The sequence below is a fragment of the Fulmarus glacialis genome, unplaced genomic scaffold (assembly GCF_000690835.1).
Source record: "Fulmarus glacialis isolate BGI_N327 unplaced genomic scaffold, ASM69083v1 scaffold23155, whole genome shotgun sequence".
In the NCBI taxonomy this organism is placed as follows: Eukaryota; Metazoa; Chordata; class Aves; order Procellariiformes; family Procellariidae; genus Fulmarus; species Fulmarus glacialis.
The window spans coordinates 27,643-49,053 of record NW_009211464.1 but is presented as its reverse complement, the minus strand read 5'-3'; the positions used below and the strand labels follow the sequence as shown (position 1 = coordinate 49,053).

Below are 21,411 nucleotides of genomic sequence, written 5' to 3'. Positions count from 1 at the left end.
ATGGCTTGAACTTTTTGTGGATTTAAATAATGGAATTATTAATTCTAAAAAGCTCTGCTTTTTTTTTTTATTGTCTTGGCATTTATGTCCCACTATTTCCTGTTTGCTATCCTTGATTTCTCACCTTCTTTTAGAAAAACTTGTACTGGAGCATTTACTTAAAAGTTAGGCTGCATCAACAAATTCTGCATAACACTTATGTATCTAAATATTTTTGCCCTTTGAATTTTACTTTCCAGTAGCCTTTCTTTCCCTTCTCTCAATCTCTTTTAATTTTGATTTTGAATATAATATGTTGTGTAATGTGAATTCTACTTCTAGATTTCCAAAGGAAAATGATGGAGGGATATTTACCAGAAATGCAAAGCACGCTGGAGCCGGTCAATCTGTCGGATGACACCTCTTCCAGGTCCCCAGATAATGAGAAGTCTGATAAAACATCTGGAATAAAGGACTGCTCAAGCATCAGTTATACTGGAGATGATGCTGGTGTCTTGGAAAGTGAATCAAGGTTGTTGCCCTCGGACCAGGATTCAACAGTTACTGGCATAAGCAACAATGGGGCCCTGGCAGAAAGGCAGGAGCAGCAGTGTGGAGGGGCAGACTGCTGTGCCAATACCTGCTCTGAAAGAAAGATAGAAGGCTCCACAAAACCAGAACATATATCTAGTGAAGAATTTGAACGACAAGATCCAAAAACTAATCAAACAGAACAATCTTTAATGGAAATATTACAGGGGCTAAGGGAGGAGCCTGACTATGTGAAAAAATCTAGCCATAAAATCTATTCAGAAAGCCCTTACGACACAGACTGCACAAAGAAGCTTATTTCCACAATACATCAGACTTCCTCACAGGAGGATTTGCTAAAGGAAATAGAGTCTGAACTCTTATCTACAGATTTTTCAAAGGAACGAAAATTCCCAAATGGTGTGCAGAAGGGTGAACATACCTTGGCTGTGTTTGAAAAATGTGTGCAAGATAAGTACCTGGAACAAGAACAAATTATAAAAAAGTGAGTATTTGAGTATGCTCATCACAAATGGAGGTGTGTATGGAACCATTTTCCTTGCATGTTGTGTACAACTGCATACAACGTTTTGGTATGAAACAAGTAGTTTCTTGGGAGTTGTTGTAAGGACAGTTAATGAGCTTTTTTAATTATGTTCTTAAGTGAGGAATTATTTTTACTTGTGGTATGTACTTACAAATAAAAATGTGTGCTTAGATCTCTGAATTCTTGTGGAATTTGGCAGGAACTGAATAGCCAACTGTTCAGTTGAATAGCCTGCGAATGTATAGAATAAGTACTGTAAAAGTAATGGTGATATAAAAATAGTCCAGGATTCGTTCAGTCCATATATGTCTTTGGAGAAATGAACCTTTGTAATTACAAACTCCCACTATGTATGTTTCATTTATGAGTTTGAAATTGCTTATTGCTTTTTCAAGTAGTATTCAGTTTCCTGTCATAATCCAGCAAAGTTGCTAATCAGTCGAGAGCTATTCTTTGAGTTGGAAATGTCATATATAGGTAAACTACTGTCTTACCACATTTTATAGTAGGGCTTTTGAAATGAGTGGTTTATAAACTTTGCTGTAATAAACTGGGCTTAATAGTTCTACCAGGCAGTACACTAGATGAAGAATATTGTATTCATGAAAAGCCAGTTCGTTGCTTGATTTCTTGATTCCCCACTTGGTGTTTGATATTCTGTTACCACTTCAATAATGTTTTTTGCTAACAAAATGTAGCCTCTAACTTCAAATTTATTGCCACTTGCAGAGCTGGAAATGAGTGTCCTACTCTTCGTGTAAGGCACTCCGATACCATGGTTTGGGAGGACATCAAAGGGAGGGAAACCAGGCAGAGGGAGAGGTGCCCAGTAGGGAAGGTATTTTCTTGCACCTCACCAGTTAACCTCTGGCAGAAATCGTAAATGTGAGGAAGGTCAGTTGATGACAGGAAAGCTTGGGAATGCATAGTTAAGACATTCAGTAATTACAGAGGAGGAGGAGTGGGAATCTGAAGTGGTAGATGTGTAGATGATTGTAATTCCAGGAGATCTTAAGTGAACAAGTTGTTTGGGTTTTACTTGTTTACGGTAAACTCAAAGGCAGGTCAGTGTTTTCAGCCATGGACCAATTACTTTCTTAGAGACAAATGTTTGTATAAATATAGGTATATATTATGTATATACACAGAAAGTTTTTTCTATAAACATGTCTTCAGCCTCTTTTTTTGCCAGCTGCTATCCCAGCTGCAGCCCTTTGACTCTTGGGGACTGACCTCAAGAGTGTAAAACTGCTGTGGAACATTTTATGTTTGGTCCAAAGGGCATTCTGAGTTGGGTTGATTTTGTCCCTTAGTTTATGATCAGCAGAATTTCTTGTAACATTGCTCTGGAAATAGCCCAGTTGTCCCCTGCGATCAGTTCTAAGATATACTGGTGAGGAGCAATTGTGTGAAATATTAAGAATTTGTAGTCCTGGAATATTCATTAATAGATTAAAAAACAGTTCAGAAGTGCTAAACTCTCTTTCACTGATTGTTTTGAATTCCTTGTAATTTAGAAGCCTAATTTTAGAGGGTTTTTTTTTCTTTTTTCCCAAAGAAAGGGAGCTAAAGATGAAAGTATATATGTAAAGGGTTGTTTAAATATCTTGTTCAGGTAAGTGCATGCTTCCCACAAATTGATGCAATTAGTGGCCTAAAATATCCACCATCTAACTGTATCTTAAACATGTAAATACATTTGAGACTCTGTTTATTTAGCAGTTCTAGCAATGTAACTTCTGAGTTTTATGTATAACTATCTTCTATGGCAGTGCTAGAAGGTGAAACTAAATACATGTCAGCTTCAACTCAGGCTTCAAACTTGCAGCTGAGCTGCAAATGAACAAACTATTGCTAAAAATTTGAACTTCATAAGGAATACGAGCATGGACGCTGTTGTAGTTACATACCCACTTAGGACTCAAAATCAGCGTTCCATTTCTTACCAGGTTGTGAACTTCAAGGGCTACTCTGAGCAATCCATGAAATGAGTATAGTATCTGTGTTTTCAGACATTTGACTGGTGAAGCTATCTGACTGAAATTTCCTTGTCTTACCAAGTACCTTAAAGTTGTTAACATTTACAGTTCTGTAGTTGCATAGAGGTACCAAATGTCTCAATTCATCATGAGCAATAACAACCCCAAAATGCTGGAAACAAGCAATTTGCTCACAAGGAAGATGCTGCTTGCTTGTTTGGAGTTAAGTTTCACATGCACAACATACTTCTGTTTTGTTTTTGCAAGGCTTTTGTGGATTTCATTAGTGTTTCTGGCTGTAACTCCCAATAAAATTTGCAGATCAAAGAGGAAAAACCGTATATCTCAAAATTAAAATCAAACAAACAAACCAGTACTGAAGTATCTTGCACTTAATTTGTTTTTTTTTTCTTTACAGGTTGATTAAAGAAAATAAAAAACATCAGGAACTGATTTTGGAAATTTGCTCAGAAAAGGACAACTTAAAAGATGAATTGAAAAAACGAACAGAAACAGAAAAGCAGCACCTTAACATTATTAAACAGGTACAGATAAAAAAACAGAAGTGCTGGTTAGTATCTCACCCGTATACGATGTCACTATTGCCACTGTTTAAGATGACGTCCTTGGTAGCATAGCGGAGAAGGAAGGAGTGCCCATGTTTATTATCCTAAGCTTTTTAAGAGGATGAATCTGCTCTTCCATTCCAAGAAATACTATTCATTGGCTAAAAGCATTTAGTGTCTTTGGATAAACTGACTTTCTAGATTCAGATCACTTAAGTGTTCCATATCTGGAAGTCTCTCTTACAGTCAAGAGAGTACCTTGTTTCGTGGGTTGCCTTGGTGGTAGGTTATGTGTACCTTGGCTTCCTGCTGGAGACAGCATATGTTGAAGGTCTGTTAGATATTTTTACAAAAAATGACAAGTTCAGCCTTTTATCCTGATAGGATGATTTATTGTTTGTAGACATAAAGGAGATCTTATGCGAGTGTTTTATCAAGCCCAGTTTCTTCTTAATTTGTAATCTTTATCTTCTGTTGTTAACTACTGCATCTGCTAATAGAAGTGGATGGGTGTGTATTTACAGTTGTAAACGTTAACAATATGTAGAACATGTATAAAGGGTAGAGCGTATTAACTGTGGTCTTGCACGTTATTTTGGTATTATTGGTTACTATATACAGGTATTTCCCCAGTGAATTGTTAGAACCATGACAAGCCAAAGAGGAACATAGACTGTGCATTGGTGTAGGCTGGTTTTAGCGTGGGAAGAAAAGGTATCACATCAGGTGTCATTGCTTCTCTGTTACAAAGTTATCTGCTAATGTTCCTACAGTTGGTTGGCCTAGCTTTATAAACTGATTACAGCTTAGATTATTATTTGATTATTATCTGCCAAGAGATAGCATTTAAATTACTAATTTCTGTTTGTCAAAGTGCTGGTGATACTGCCGCAGTTGTCAGGTTTCTCTGTTGATGTCTGCATCACACAGAAATCTGTTCTCAAACAGTGTGTCAAGCTTGTGGTGTTCCAGAGGAATGTAAGTAGAAACTTTGATGCAGGTAGAAACTTTGTCTTTTGGTTAATTTCAAAGAATCTTTAAAAATCCATGATGAGATTGAAAATGGAATTGGAAAGTCTTATTTTTAAGCTACAAATTGGAATTGCGTATGCCAGTATGAGCAGCTTACTCGTTCTCTCGTCTGTATTTCCATGATAGCACTGTATGATTTCATGAAGCTATATTATGCAGCAATTGCTTTGTCCCATTCTGAAAAACAAAATATTTGTGAGGGAGTTTCTTTTGCTTTCTGTTCAGATAAGAAGGATCTGTGATATTACATGCTTGCAGGTGATTTCAGAAAATACCGGTTTGGCGTATGATACTTTTATATTGTAGTTGGATAGCACCTGGAATTGTAAGAAAGATACATTACAGTGAAACACTTGAGGTTTTTTGTTTGTGATGTGGGTGATTTAATGTTACAAATTTCTAAATCAGTGTTTTCTGGCAGCTTTCAAGTCATTGAAAGCTTGGCTGCACTCACAGCTGCAAGCAAACTGCACGTACATGCTTGTAGGTGTGAAACTTTTATTTCATATGGGCAACGGTTCATTTGCAAAGCTGAAGAGGGTGTGATCAGTTCATTGTGGAACAGAAGCATTTTGGGTTGTTCTTGCCTTTTATGTAGCAGTTTGGAATTGCACAAAAATGTAAGATACTGATCCTGAGATCTTGTACTTTTTTACACCCACCCCCCCAAAACAAAAAAACACTAACCTTCATGAATTGGCTTTCCCCTGGAACAAGACGATAGTCGTTAAGGCACAATTTGAACAACCTTTGGGCAGCATTATAGCTTATGTAGCCACCACTTGCTCTTGCGTTAGTGCTGCTGCTTCTTCTACTGAACTTGCATGACTGTGCAGTGAACATGCTCTGGGAAGTGTTCCAGTTGAACATTGGAAATTATTCTTCAGCTGGATCAGGTCTCTGACTTGGTTCACTAGGCGGCTAAAAAAAGTGCCAGCACAATGTCTAAGCACCTCTTTATTTGCTGAGTTGTTTTTTAATGAATTAACTCCCAGTCCAGTTCAGTATGGACACATGACTGCTTTGCTGGCACGGTAGAGGATATGGCACAGGGATAGCAACAAAAGGGTCGAAGGTGAAGCAACTTCAGAGAGCAGCCAGCTCCACTCTGGCATCAGCATTTGCTGTCAATCTAATTTTTTGTGTAGTAAATTACTATGCCTTGTGTTTTACTTGATTTGATGCATCTTCAGTCTCATTGAAGATAAGAATTGACATCTTTCATGCTTGTACTGTAATGCAAAGCTAGATGTTGATATGGATAGTTGCAGCTTGACAAGTGTAAAATACAGGTAAATGCCTGTTGAAGCATCTAATTTTGTGTGAAATGTTCCTGCCTGTACAAAACATGATCAAAGTCTTATTTTCCCTATAATTATATCATAATGTTGTCTTTTAGCTGGAAGCAAGAATGGAAGAGCTTAATAAAGAAATGAAAGCTAGTAAAGACAAACTTTTAACTCAAGATGCAGCAGCCAAAAATGCTATTCAGCAGTTGCATAAAGAGATGGCCTTTCGAATGGAACAGGTAATATGGAAAATCTTTGATTATTGAACATCTTATGAACAAACTCGGTTCTTGTAGGAAACATGCAGCCTAGGTTGTTAGATCACTAGGTAAGGCAAAATTTTCCAAAATTGGAACTACTAGCGTGCAGTTATATATGCATTTTGGATAACTGGCATCAGTGAATTTCTAAATAGCTGTTAACATTCTAGAGTGCCTGTATCAGAAATGGTGTGGCCAGCAGGAGTAGGGAGGTGATCGTGCCCCTGTACTCGGCACTGGTGAGGCCGCACCTCGAATACCGTGTTCCATTTTGGGCCCCTCACTACAAGAAGGACATTGAGGTGCTGGAACGTGTCCAGAGAAGGGCAACGAAGCTGGTGAAGGGTCTAGAGCACAAGTCTGACGAGGAGCGGCTTAGGGAACTGGGGCTGTTTAGCCTGGAGAAGAGGATGCTGATTGGGAGACCTTATCGCTCTCTACAACTACCTGAAAGGAGGTTGTAGCGAGGTGGGTGTTGGTCTCTTCTCCCAAGTAACAAGTGACAGGACAAGAGGAAATGGCCTCACGTTGCACCAGGGGAGGTTTAGATTGGATATTAGGAAAGATATGTGTATGTTTATATGTATAGAATTCAGCCCTCAAGGAAATCTCATTTTCCTTGACTGTAAGCTGATCTTCGTTCAAAAGGAGGTAAAAGCTGGCAGTGGCTCTTTTCAGACAGACTATCACAAGATTAATATTTTTCTCAACTCCAGCACAAAGCTCTTATTTTGTCTCGTGTATTACTGAGAGCTGAGATGATTTTTTTTTTCCCCTTCTTAATATCATATTTTGCCAAGCATTTTCTCTATTGTATGAATTTTAAAGCTCAGTGTCTGATTCTTTTTTTATTTGAAGCAGACTTTATTAGTGCTGGTGTGGGGTAAATCTGTAAAAATAAGCCACTGAAAGTAAGCCATCTGAAAAATAAGCCACTGGATAATGATTGTGCAGTTGGCATGTGGACGAGGGAAGACAGAGGACCAGTACTGGGTATTTGCAAAATTATTTTGTTGCTAAAACTTACCAAATACACTTCTTTCTTTCTGAAACAACAAATTATATTCCGAATTACTAATGTATTGATAACTCATTTGAGATGTTTAGCTGTGAAGCTGCAGCTGCTTAGATATATATTTACTGTTAGAAGTATGAGTAATTCCAGCACTTAAGTGGGATCTAATGTTAATCTTTGCAAAACAGGAGCTTTTTTGTCCTACTTTGTTATGCTACTATACTGCAATACTGAAAATATCCAGTAGTGTCTTAGAAAAGCTAATTATGAAATACAAGGGTGATTCATTCTATGTTAATATTTTTCAAGGCAAACAAGAAATGTGAAGAAGCACGCCATGAAAAGGAAACAATGGTGATGAAATACGTCCGAGGGGAGAAGGAATCACTTGACCTCCGAAAGGAAAAGGAGATACTTGAGAGAAGAGTGAGAGACGCAAACAAAGAAATTGAAAAGCATACTAATAAAATCAAACAACTTTCTCAGGAAAAAGGAAGATTGCACCAGCTCTATGAAACTAAGGTGGTCTAAGTATTGCTGTATGAGTTGAGTGAATGATTAAAAGTACTATCAGACCAACCTTATCACTTGTTTGCTATTGTACTTGGTGAAAGAAACCTGTTTTCATTTGGCTTTGCTCTATAGCTGTGAAAACCCCTTTCCTCCAAGGGAAGGGAAAGAAGTTCCTGAGTTCTCATTGTTGTCTATTTGAAGTTCCTCTTAATATTTCCCTGAATATCAGTTTGTGAAATATAAGGGGGTTTTTGACAAAATTAAAAAGACTACTTGTTGCAGATGACTGGATTTTGAGGGAATTTCTAGCTTGTTTGGGTTCTTTTTTAAAAGAGTGTAATGGCATTAAATTATTGCATCCTTTTTTGCTATTTTTGTGTGTTTTCACTCTGTATTTTCTCTTTTGTACTACTAAAAATTGGTAATAAAGCAGAAGGATTTTTCAGGCCCAATTCAAAAAGTTTGCCATTTTTTAGAAGCCAGTAAGAGATTCCCACCAGCCTCTTAAAATTATCCAGGTCTTTTTGTATTGTGCTTCACACCTGTGCTTCACAATTCTGTTTCATGTGAAAGATCCAAAAATTGACAAATTAATGGGGTTCAAACTTTGATTTGGGCCTCTTCTGAGCAATTGTACTATGCACAAAAAGATCAGAAAAATACATCTTAATAAAAGTCCTAAAAATTATGCTTCTGAAGCAAAAAATCACCTCAGTGTCCTCTTTCACATGAACAGGAAGTGGGAGCATGACTTCAGGTTTCCTAAACAAAACTTACCATACTAGCTATCTTCATAACTCCTGAGGATTACACTAGAGCCTTACAGGAATTGTAGTGCCCTCATACGGTGCTGCTTTAAACTTTTTTGGTAAGACGAACCTATTACTTCAGAAACACAGTTTGGAAATTTGGCTTAATGCAGTGGTTTGTGGATAGGGGTATAGAAGGTTATGCCAGCAATGTGCTTCTGTTAACATCCTTTCTTGGCACTGACTTAGAGATTAGTGATTTGACTTGCATACATTTTGCTGTCAGTGCTCACACTAGTCTGCACCTCTATAGTTGGTAATACTGGTGTCGTAGTTTTTGTCTGTAGCTGTGTATAACATATGACCTTACCACTTTGATCCTGTGTTTCCTCATCCTTTTGCCAAAAAAGAACAAAAAGAGGACTGTGCAGGTTACCCAGGAGATAATTATTTTAGATCAGAACTCTAGACTGTGCTTTGCCTTTTAATAGATATGTAGCATTAATGTATATTAGAATGTACATAAGTAATGTAGCCTTACCTTGCTATTCAAACCAGAACACTGATGTTTTTTTTGCTGGATTATGGGCTAAAGCATTATTGAGCACTCTTAAGTCTGTGCATGCTTTTGCAAAATCCAGACACTGAGGGAAAAAAAGAACAAACCTGCATTTGACACTTGAGCAGGAGTCTTGTTGTAGAAGCACTGGATGATTTAAATCTATAAAATAAAATCTATGAAATCTTCTTAGGATGGTGAAGCCACTCGACTCAACAGAGAAATAGAAAAATTGAAAGAAGAAATCAATTCTCATGTTATCAAAGTAAAATGGGCTCAGAACAAATTGAAAACAGAAATGGATTCGCACAAGGTTAGTGAAGTGGTACTGGTGCCATGACATGAAAATACAGTCAGAGGAATGTAATTGCTATACTGTTTACTTTTTATATAGTACTAAAATCTGTTTCTAAAGTGTTTTTTCTTTAATTTGAATACCTGCAGCAAAAGTCAGAATAGTGCTCTTAAAGATATTGATACGGAAATGGAAATGTTGAAAGGATGTGAGGGGAGGATGTGGGGACGGGTTCTGTTTAATCTGGTGATCAACTTTTAATTTGGTTTTTTGTATGAATTAACTGTCGTCTTAGTTTAGTTTTTATGTGATAGAGTTAAATCTGTCATCTGAAAATGTGCATGACATGTAACCAAGAGGTCCTTTTGTTGTGCTTTCAGTGTTGGAACAAACAGAATTGCATAAAGTAATAGTTGAATGGAAGCAAGAGGAAAAATAATGCTGGACATATTATTTTGTTTTGTTGTTAATTCTTTCCAGACTGAAATAGGAAACTTTTATTATGAGAAATGCTTTTTCCAGATTAAGTTAGATAAATAGGTTTAACCCATTATTTATTACTGGTTTTATAGGAAACCAAAGAACGCCTCAAAGATGCAACAACAAAATTAACTGAAGCAAAAGAAGAAGCAGACCAGATAAGGAAAAACTGTCAAGAAATGATAAAAACCTACCAAGTAGGCACATTTTCTCAGGAGGTGAAATTAGTGTTTAGCATCTGAGTCGTCTTTTTCCTCCCTTTCTATCTTAAGCTGTAGCAGGGAAGAATTATCCTGTGCAAGCTACAAAGCCGAGATGACTAGTCACTGATTTCTTTACTTGAAAGTTGTTAAATAAAACGGAAAATGTTTGTCTTGATTGGCACGCAATGTGGGGGTCTTTTTTGGCATGTTCAGAATTATTAGATATGTACCTACAGAAAAGAGACTCAGTGATGTGAAAAGCTGTCTGTATGCTCATAAAACCAGAAAGGGGAACATAAAACTCTCAAACTGTACTTGCATATCTTCAATCCTTTTAGGAGTCAGAAGAAATTAAATCAAATGAATTGGATGCAAAACTCCGAGTAACCAAAGGAGAACTAGAGAAACAAATTCAGGAGAAGTCTGATCACCTGGAGGTAAATATGTGGTGTGTGGAGACAACACAGTTGGCAACTTAGTAGTTAAGAATGCCGTGAGTTTTTAATTTTGAAAATCTTATTTTAAGCTGCTTACAATTTTTGCCAAACATTTTTCTTTTTGGTGTAATACTACAGCCCAGGTGTCTGCGTCCAGCCCTGCTTTTTTAGGAGGATGTTTTTAGCTATTACCTTGGATGCACTTTTTAAAATCAAAGCTGTGGGGAAAAGGATGATATAACGAGGAAAAAATAACTGCTCTTTCCTTTATAACCATGAATGTTGCTATAATTTAGAGCACAAATTCAGATGATAGGCAGGTCTTTCTCTGACCGGTATTTTGCCAAGCTAATGGTAAGGAGAGATAGAGAACAGCCTCTGTTCTGTGTAGAGATTTGCTAGCCCAAAAGCTAAATTCTCTAATGATTTAGTACCTGCTCGCAGCTCATATGTGCATATGGTATCTTCAGTTTGCCTAGAACTTTCCCCAGGGGCTGTTGTGGCTGAGATTTGTACACCTAAAACCAGAGTGTATAATCTCACTTTTGTTCTCAGTTCTTCTGAGAATAAAGAAGCTTTTAGGCTTTGCTTTCCTTTTTGAATAAGTAAAACAAACCTTTTGGGTACATGTTGTGCCTTAAGCCCTCTCAGCTGTTGTGGTGGCCTGCATTGGCCTAGACTTTTTTGACATCCCAGGAGATGCCACTGTCTGTTTAGATTTCTCAAGGAGCTTTTCACTCTTTAAAAAGGTGCATCATGCAAAAATAAAAGAACTGGAAGACTTGAAGAGAACATTTAAAGAAGGCATGGATGAGCTTCGAACGCTGAGAACAAAGGTAACGTATGCTGTGTTGGATGGCAGTGGGGCTAAAGGCACAGTGTTGGGTTTTGGAACAAGACTATATTCAATCTGTTAATTGTATTTTTACTTCTTTTGGAATAAACAGTGTGATTTGATACTGGCTGGCATGAGACTAGCAGGGATATGTAACTGTGACTCTGGGTAGCCTTTCTTAAGGAGCATCAGTTGATGCGTAGTACAACAATGTTTTGTTTCATGGTATGCACCTCATTTGACTGAGAAGTTGTGACAAACATTTTTATTAAATAACCTGTAAATTAAGTAACTTTGGAATATGAAAAATACTTGTAAACTGTTCCCACCTGTGAAGCTGTTTTGTAGAGGTCATACATGTGATCTCTAGTAAGGAGTATAACTTGTGAACAGTCTATAGATTAGTATGCCAGTCCCTCTATCCAGAGCAGGGTTTTAGCTCAATAGGACCTTAGAAAAAGGGAGGAAGACATAACAAGGGATTGGCTTGGTAACTGGGGAAAGATGATGTCTTTGGATCCTGGTCCATAAGACTGATAGTCTTTGAACAAAACTAATGTTGATCACACTTGTTTCATTTTACTTTTTTGCATTTTTTTGTCTGTTTATTTTTCTGACTGTATTTGATCTGAAATATTTGGGATATTGTTCTGAGCTACTTGGAATCACCGAAAAAATAACACAGGAGCTTTGTACAACAATCTAGACATTTGATCAGAATAATTCAGCTCTGAAGTTTGGGAGAATAAATAGTTTCTCATTTTTTTTCTATTTAGGTAAAGTGTCTAGAGGATGAGCGTTTAAGAACAGAAGATGAGTTATCCAAGTATAAAGAAATCATTAATAGACAGAAAACTGAAATTCAGAATTTGCTGGACAGAGTCAAAACTGTAGATCATCTGCAGGATCAACATCAGAGGTATAGCTATGCACTTTGAGGAATGATTTAAAAGATTATCCAGGATGTGGAAAGTTTGTTTTTGTTTTTTGTTTTTTTTTTTTTAATTGAAACTATTGATGCTTTAAAATGTATTGTAATTTGAAGAATCCCTGTCCTAATTTAAGTGTTTTTCTAATCTAAATCAATATTGCTGGTACTGGAGACAACCTTGTTGGCCTCTTATAAGACGAGGGGATTGAGTTTGATAAGTCTAATTCTTACGTCTTTCATTATTAGAATAAGTAGTGCTTGCTTTCTGGCATACTCTGTAGGAAGTTACGTCTTCTAGGTGTCTGCCCAGTGCTCGTTTTATTGAAAGATTGGGGAAAAGCAACTGAACTGGAAAGACAGATTGCTTCAAAATTGTGATGGATGAATGAAAGTAACAAAAACAATTTTATATATTTGACAGATGCCATATTCAGATAGTAGGGAGCACTTGTATTTCTAATGGACTGGTATTCATTCTGCTGTATCAAAGTTTGCTCATTTAAGAATGTGAGGGAAATAATCTCGGAGAAGAGTTGGGTTTGTGGACACTTGAGGAGTGTCTGAGCATAGTCATGTTTCTATATGGTACATATGGACTAGAATATACAAATGCTATCTATTTCATTGATTCTAATGGTGTTTCATCAGTGGAGATAGACAAACATCAGATAAGCAGAACCACCCATGTGTCCCTCCTGTGCTTTTAAACAGTTCTTATTTATCACTGAAAAATATTTAAGTGATTGTATGCCTTCCTCAGGGTTTAGAGAATGGAGTTTTTTCCATTTGCTGTGTGTTGGTCAGCTGTGTTGGCACTATGTCATCAGCCTTTCTAGGGAAACTGCTATCTGTTAGAGACAACTGAAGCTTACACTTGATCAATAAATTATTTTTCACTTGGGATCTTGCCAAGTGAATTAAAAGGACTGTGATCACAGTGTGAAACTACAAATGTGTTTTTCCAGTTATCTTTTCCTCTCAGTAATTGAGACATGCTTAAATATCTGTGTCTCATTCCTATTCAACTTGGATCAAATTTTTTTTAAGTATATCCTACCTGTACAACACTTACTATCCCTACATCAAGTCTCATACTGTCTTTTACTTCTCTGACTCTAACATGTCTTCAGTACTCCTTAGAATGTTTGATAAAGTTGTAGAATCTCAACCAGAGATTTAAAACTTGGACCAGTAAATTCCCGTTATCATCTATGAAAGAGAAATCCTGGAATCTTGACCTCTGTTTTTCCTGTTGTTGTGTAGAATAAATAAACTTCTTACTGCCTTTCATTTTCTTGGGAGCAAATGGAAGGAACTTCATCTTAATTCACACAAAATCTTATCTGTTTTCTTGATGAGAAAAGAATAGAGGACGCAGGTTTCTTTAGCCTGGGAAAGAGAAGATGGAAGGGAGACATCCTTATATCTATAAAAGGCTATTATAAAGGGAATGTTCAGTTATCCTTGTTCACTGGAGGAAGGATAAAAATAGAGTTTTGCAGGAAAGATGATTTTAGGTTGAATGCTGAGAAGAACTTTATGGCTGAGCTGATTACCTCCAGTGTTGCCTGGTCTCCTTCATTGGAGAACTTTAAGGATGAGCTAGAGATGTCTTTTAGAATGGTCTAAACATTTAATTTTGGCTGGTTCAACCCTGACTGTGTACTACAGGTTTCTCCTGTCATAATGAAACACTATATTTGGAAACGTAAAATATAAGCATATCCTTCTGGCATAGGTTTTTAAATGGGAGCTGTTAGGTGAGATATTCTTGCAGCATAAATGGCTGAAAAAAATCAGTGCTGTAGTTGCTCAGTCTTAAGTCTTCTGAAAGGTAGAATTAGTCTAAAAAAGACTGTAAAGGCATGGTGCAATACATTTGATGTTATCCTTTGGTAGTGCAATGCTAGCTAATTTCTGTTGTCAGTAACCACATGAGCTCCTCATTTTGGTAGCTGCAAGCGTATAATTTATAGTAATGGAGTTCCAGTAGAATTCCGTTACTTAGTTTTACAAAATTATAGTTCATTGTCAGAATGATTAATGATTTGGATTGCCTGAGCCTCACCTCTACTTGAAGAAACATGTTGATATGGGGTTGTTGGTTTAAAGTGAATTGAGCCTCCTGGCAATTACACTGTGTGACAGGGAATTAAAAATGAGATGTGTGCCCTTACTTTGTATAACTTTAATTTTATTTTTAAATTTGAATATACACACTCCCTGTGAGAAAGAGAGGTGAGAGGTTTTCTGCTGATGTTCGAAGGTAAGGTTTTAGAAAGGTGTAGAAAATCCTATGATTGAAGAACTAATGAAATAATATTGCAAGAGCAAATGAGGAGGACGTTTTAGTCTGTAACTTTTTTAACAGCTATTTAATTTTTGAATTAATTTCAGTCACTTTCTCTAAAATGTTGATCATATCTGAAGATACAGTCTTTCTCACTGAAATGGTTTGCAAGTGATAGATGAAAAGTCTCCTAATGGGAATGCTTCAGTAGAAACAAGAACTTGTTTTGTAGAGGATTTGGGGAGGGATAGTGGAGTAAGACGGGTCCTTTGAATCGGAGCTGCACTGCTTGGATAAGGATGTTTCAAAAGTCACCGTACTGCTGTCCTGGAGAAGCTCAAAACTGGAGTATTTCCCCATCTCTTAAAGACAAGTCCTCTTATAGAATGACCACCTTTGTTGGATTTGCAGATCTTCCTCTTACCTACAGCATCTGTTTTTGAGGGTTTTGTTTATACCCTGTACTGAAGTTCATGACATTGAATACAGAGAGATGGTCTTCCTTAAGGAAGCTAATGACTGCATGTCCTTCCTTCTGTGAGGTACAGATACCTGTCACTTCAGCACTGCAACATGTCATGAAATGGGATCTGCAAACTCCTTTGGCATTTAAAACCATCCAGCGACTAACAGATGCCCCAGGGTCATTCATTTTTTCCTCTGCCTTATTTGGTCTTGTCATGAATGCTTTTATTTCAGTAAGGTTTCACATCTTTAAGCTCAGCTTATCCCTAATAAGATACAATTGTTTTGACAGAGATGAACAAGAAATCAGTGCTTTAAAGGAAGAAGTAGATGGTTTCAATTCTCTGATTGCTGATCTCCAGAAGGACATTGAAGGTAGTCGGAAAAGAGAATCTGAGCTATTGATATTCACTGAAAAATTAACCAGTAAGAACGCACAGCTTCAGTCTGAAAACAATTCCTTACAGAGCCAGTTGGATAAGCTTTCTTACAGCGAAAGAGAGCTGCAGAATCAGCTGGAATGTGTTCAACAGACTAAAGGTGATCTGGTGAGTACAATATGCAGCTTGTTTTTTGCACTAGTCAGATGTTTGATACTGGTAAAGAAGTGGCACATGAATTCCACCTTGTGTCTTTACTTACCTGACCGCAATTTCTCCTTGAGTTTGCCAATTTGATAGAATAATAGCAGCGGGATATAAACACCTGTTTCTAAGGGGAAAGAAATCCTGAGGCACACTGCACTGGAATGAGGGGGTGTTACTGTGTTGCTCCTTCTGTCTTTCTGGAAGTACAGAGTTGTTCTCTGTGCAGCTGTCATTGAAACAATCAAAAGGTTGTCATTTGTCTGTGAAATTTATTACTGTAAACTGTTTCTTAGGTCCTGTTTGTACTATGAGACAAATGTAATTTTTAATAAACTTGGTGTGTCGTGGAAGGTAATGTGACTGCACTGTACAGCTCTGCATGGCTTTCTACTGTACCACGTAGATGTTTTGGAGATAGTTCAGGAGTCTTACTGCAGCGTTGCACTGTGCTGCATATTCTTTTGCAGTGCCTAAACAATAAATGTAGAATGTGAATGATTCGCAGGTGAAAAGTAAAGTGCAGAGTTAGGGCTCTTGAGCGTACAGTATGGTTAGGCTGGAATTTTTTTGTATATGACCGAAAGTAAAACTACGATTTCAGGCCGCCAAGTTGCAGAAGGAGGAGGATCAGCGAAAGCTAGAGGTTGAGACGCTACAGGCTCAGCTTGCTTCAGAGCAGAAAGAACTAACAGCGCTGAAGACCCACCTGGATGAACTGAAAGATGAACTGGCTACCCAGAAGCGCAAGCATGCAGCAAACCTAAAAGATCTCACGAAACAACTTCAGCTAGGTTGAAATTATTTTCAGATATAATGAGTCGGCCCCGTCTGTAAGCCCCTTCACAGTGTCTCGTAGAGACTAGGGTCCTGTCTGTGTGTGCGCGCACTGTTTGAGCGTAGCCCTTCAAGCTCTCCCTGTCTCTAAAGATAACGAGAGTGAGCAAGTTGGATCTTGGGGAAACTGCAGTTACAGGAAACAGGCCTTAGTGTCAATTTTCAGTCTTAAATACAACTTTTGAAATAGGCTTAGATGTAAAATGAAAGATTTATTTCAAAAGAGCTTGGTCTTTGTTATCATGTATTTGACTACTGAAATGTCGCTGTGGGTATATATGGATCCTGGTCTGTGTAGAAGTATATTCAAAAGTTGCCAGAAGCTTCCTAGTTGCTGATTGTATCGGGAATTGCTGGTGACGGTTATTTTTTTAGTATATTAAACAGAGCACTTCAGTTTTTAAAGATGGATATGGAGAGACTGATGACTAACTTTGTCAACAAATAGAAATCATTAAATACCCAATAATGCATATGCTCTGAATGCAAATAGATTTGAATATAATCAAATCTGTTTGAAATGTATTTGAAAGAAGAGATCCTGTTGGCATTGTGCAAGACAAGTTCCATGTCTCTCTTTGTATATATGTGAACAGCTGTGCACTTTCCCTCTTGATCCCTACTGGTGATGCTTCTGGCACAAGTACTACACTCGGCTCCTAGTAGTGATTCAGTTATGACATCCTGGAACATAGTTGCAATTCTGTCATTCAGTAGTTATTTACATGGCAGTCCTAATCAAAAGTAAATTAAATTTAAGTCTTATTGTTCCCAGTTAATCCTATGTATGACATTACCCCCTTCAACTGGCAGCTGCTGCAGGGTGTAGGGATCCTGGTGGATGTTGCATCCAGGTGCTTCATGGTTGGGGGCAGGGAGAGAAGGGGGGCTGTTTGGTTTTGGTTTTTTTTTCCTCTAAGATTTTTAGTTTGCTACCATTATCTTTCAGTTATCAAGCCATGTTAAATTAGTGCAGGTCAGAGAGAATTAGAGTTTTTATATGTCGTGTAACACTGATTTTTGGGTTTTAATCTCCTGTTGGTAACCATAATTTTATTATACTTTTAGCACGAAGGAAATTGGATCAGATGGAAAATGGTAATTATGACAAAGAAGGCAGCAGTATGGGGAGCCGTTCCAGTTCATCAGGTAATATAGCACATAGCAGGGCTGCCAAAACAATCCTTCGATCTTAATAAGGTTGCCATGGTGTGCTGCCGTGAGCCTTGCTCTTTCTGTGGTTTGTGCATATGCAGTGTGTGGGGAGCCTCTCATTAAAGCTGACAAAATAGCCTTTACGCACCAAAATGCACTTGGCTGAATGCAGTTGTAGGTGGTTATTCTTATTACAAGGTTGAAAGTTTAATGTTTGTAATGTTTATATATTTCGGTTCTTTTGAAACGCCTACCTTTTTTATTTTGTTGCTTTTATGTTTGGAGGAAGCTCAGAGGACTCCAGTTTATAGAGGACCCTCTTAAATGCTGCCAGAGGCAAAACAAAAATGAGCAGTGGATTCCAACATTGTTTAATTGCACTATTGACAGTTGCAACTGTGTAAATGATAAATCAATTAGCATGTTTAGAGGCATCAGTGTATTTGTGTAAAATTCATTACTTTCTATCTGGTTAGAAGTAAAGCAGTTATCTTTAGCACTGAAAACAGCATCTGTTTTCTTCCTCAGAACCTTTCGGTTTTAAGTTTGGTTAGTTCTCTCAGCGTCCTGTAATCTCACTGTATAAGAGAGAGAAATACTTAGAAGAACAGAAAGAAAAGAAAATATTTCAAGCTCTAAGTGATCCGTGCTGCAGAGTGTTTATACATAGGGCTTTTGTTGGTCTGTACACAGTTTTCATAGTGGTGTAATTTTAGTGGACTCCAAAACAGATATGTTTAAAATCAGCTCAGTGTTGTACAAAGTAATATTAATGAATATGAAGGTACTTAAGCAGGAATAAGCATTACTGAAGCAAGCACACTTATGCTAAAGGAACTATGCCCATGCTAGGGGACTACACTGCTGTTTCAGCATGTATCATTTAAATGGTGTAAGGATTGTTTATATAAAAACCCACTAACATATAAGGGAAACTGACATTCTGAAGAAAATATCCTAAGCTACTGAAATGTGATGAATGCATGCATTGCACTAGTGGAGATGTTTTACCTGGTATAAAAGCAAAAAGAGCTTTTACAAATACGGATCTATTGGCAGGGTCCCTTAATGCACGCAGCAGCAATGAGGATCGGTCACCTGAGAATACTGGATCTTCAGTAGCTGTGGATAGCTTCCCAGAGGTGGACAAGTCTGTCTTGGTTGAAAGAATACTAAGGCTACAGAAGGCACATGCGCGAAAAAATGAGAAGATGGAGTTTATGGAGGATCACATTAAACAACTGGTGGAGGAAATCAGGAAAAAAACGAAGTATGTTCTCAGTTCTGTTCATACAGTTTTTCAGTGTTGAGCTGGTGCACTAGACAAGTATTCTGGATTTTATGTAAGACAAGTAGTTATCTAAATTAAAATATTTAGAACAATGAAAATACTGCAGTGACAATAGATCTCAAAGGTAGAATTAGTCTTGGGGTTTTTTTTCCTCCTTATCTTTCCCCAGCAGTTACAGTAATTGCTGAGTTGTTTACTAAAAAAATTTTTCAGGAGGAATAGAATGGTGCAAGTGTTTTTTGGTAGCAAAACGGTCTCCAGCTGCTGATTTGAGGTGGACTGCTGCCACTGGCTAACAGAAGAGTCCGTTTTCTTCATGTGCTTAAAAGGGTACTGATTGTAAGTGTTTGTTTTGGAAGGAGAATCTGCATAATTCCAGATGATAGTCTGGCATGCGTATCAAACAAACAATGTATCTGAGCCAAAGGTGGTATTTTAACACACGAGACAAGATTCCACTTACATGGAAATCTCGTAGTACAGGGTGATGTCTGGAACTTCATTTAGGAGGGGAAGAAATTGTACCTTCCTCTGGAAAGTACAGTTGTCTGTTAAGTATAGCCCTTGCTTAACGAGCTTATACATTTATGTCCATCTGGTACCATTTCATAGAACATGATCACAGCTTCTGAAGACTCTTGAGCGGAGACTTTGTAATTTTTGTCTCATCTGTAGAAAGCTTAAGGTTCCCTGTCTGGAGTCTTTTAGCAAAGAAAAGTAGAGAGGGGCATTTTTTAAGTACCTTTTTTTGCACCAGGAGCAATATTACTTTCTCAAAATACTTCTAAATATGTAAACCTTGTGCATTGTAGAGACTCAGCTTATTGGCATCTCCTGTAGCACTTGTGGTATCCCAGGTTTTCCTCTGACCTAGAAATTGCAGGAGTTGATTTTTACTGCCTTTTCAGTAATACAGTACTGCTTGAAAGTAAAATTACTCTTGTGTCAGGAAGCTGATGTTACTTCAATGTCTGACTTTTCACTGCCTTGTAATGCTATAATGGTTTTTTTAAATGTTTTCCCCGCCCCCCAGAATTATTCAGAGTTACATTTTGCGGGAAGAAGCTGGAACACTATCATCAGAGGCCTCCGACTTCAACAAAGTACACTTGAGTAGACGGGGTGGGATAATGGCGTCTCTGTATACATCTCATCCCGCAGATAGCGGTCTCACGTTGGAACTTTCCTTAGAGATAAACAGGAAGCTGCAGGCTGTGTTAGAAGATACATTATTGAAAAATATTACATTGAAAGTGAGTAGCTATGCTAGTTCTTCAGCACGTTCTTGTGGTTCTGAGATACTGCCTTCAAAGAGATGCATGCTGTTAAAAGGAAGTCATCTCATTGTGAATTGGTGATGCTGATAGCATTGCGTTAATCAAAGAGTTGTGTAACATGATCCATGCTGAACCTATGTTTTGGGACCCTTGTTGTATGCTGCACTAATGGGCTGCTTCTTGAAATAAATTCTGGGCTGCCTGTGCATTCAGCAGGGAGGAGCCTCTCCATGCTTTCCCCCAGTCATGTGGAGCCAGGGGCATGGGCTTTACATGCGTGGCCCTGTCCTAGGAGCTGGGTACCCTATTGAGCTGTTGGGGCAGCGTGTCTGCTGCAAGGGAAGGATGACAAGCTGGAAAATGTTGTGCTGGCTGCCAGCTGGACTGCAGCGTTCTGCAGAAGTTGGAGATCTCTTCCTGTAATTATCATTCCCCTTGAACACTATACTTTCTAGACAGCCTGTGGAATATTAGTAACTGCAAAAAAAGACTTGCTGAGAGCTTTGCATTCTTTATTGAAATGAGCTTGGTTTTCTCCAACTTTGTCTAATCATTTGTGCTTGTTCTGGATGTTTGAAAGTATCAACCTGCTGACAAACAGTAATTTTAACTTATTAGTGCATTTTGTGCTGATTGACTCATTTTCCCTGTATAACTTACCCTATCCTTTTTTTGCCCCCCCAAAGGAAAACCTTCAAACTCTAGGAACAGAAATAGAACGGCTTATTAAACACAAGCATGAACTGGAACAGAGAATAAAGCAGACATAACTAAAACTTTTATGGAATAACCAACATGAAGATGCAAAAAAGGCAGGTGCTACAGACCACTGTTTTTTACATTTTTCCTGAAATCTGATTGCCTGCCAGCACAAGCATCTGGTATTTTGCATATACAGCTTTTAACCGTACTTACTTATGTGAGAGATCTACAGGGTTTGGCATCAACATGGTTCTGTCTACCCAATACCAGCCTGAGGTGTTGCTGAATTTTACTACACACTACATTTATCTAAAACTTTTATTTGAAATGACATACAGATGCTTTGCAGTGCATACTGTTTTGAGTGAGTTGCAGTGAGATTTTAATTCTGCACTGTATAATTAATCAGTCTCTCAATGATGGAGCTTGAAAAAATAAAACCAATTATGTCTTAATTGCTGTTGAACATATCCAGTGTTACTGAGCTCTAAGTGCTTTCAGATATTATTTCCTTTCTTGCATATTATTTCTGATACTTAAGTTGATTAAGCATTTTTGACACGTGTGGAAAAATGCTTTATCACAAAATTTTGGTTTTTAAGTGGTGGCC

The 21,411-nt window shown here is 37.7% G+C and overlaps 1 protein-coding gene across 1 annotated transcript; it reads left to right on the top strand.

Annotated features, from left to right (window-relative positions):
* The first annotated feature begins 328 nt into the window (after positions 1–328).
* CCDC186 (coiled-coil domain containing 186) lies at positions 329–21,137 on the top strand. Its single transcript, XM_009577559.1, has 15 exons — positions 329–1,015; positions 3,455–3,581; positions 6,034–6,162; positions 7,508–7,720; positions 9,213–9,332; positions 9,887–9,991; positions 10,336–10,434; positions 11,184–11,270; positions 12,046–12,188; positions 15,248–15,503; positions 16,144–16,333; positions 17,445–17,525; positions 18,591–18,801; positions 19,856–20,075; positions 20,786–21,137. The coding sequence occupies exons 1-15, from the start codon at positions 336–338 to the stop codon at positions 20,867–20,869; spliced, it is 2,745 nt and encodes a 914-aa protein (XP_009575854.1). The 5' UTR covers positions 329–335; the 3' UTR covers positions 20,870–21,137.
* Positions 21,138–21,411: the final 274 nt, after the last annotated feature.

Excerpts from the sequence above, each read along its gene's own strand:
- CCDC186 (XM_009577559.1), top strand. The coding sequence starts at position 336 with ATGATGGAGGGATATTTACCAGAAATGCAAAGCACGCTGGAGCCGGTC. Across the intron at positions 3,582-6,033 it reads ACCTTAACATTATTAAACAG|CTGGAAGCAAGAATGGAAGA; the intron begins GTACAGATAAAA and ends GTTGTCTTTTAG. Across the intron at positions 9,992-10,335 it reads AAATGATAAAAACCTACCAA|GAGTCAGAAGAAATTAAATC; the intron begins GTAGGCACATTT and ends CAATCCTTTTAG.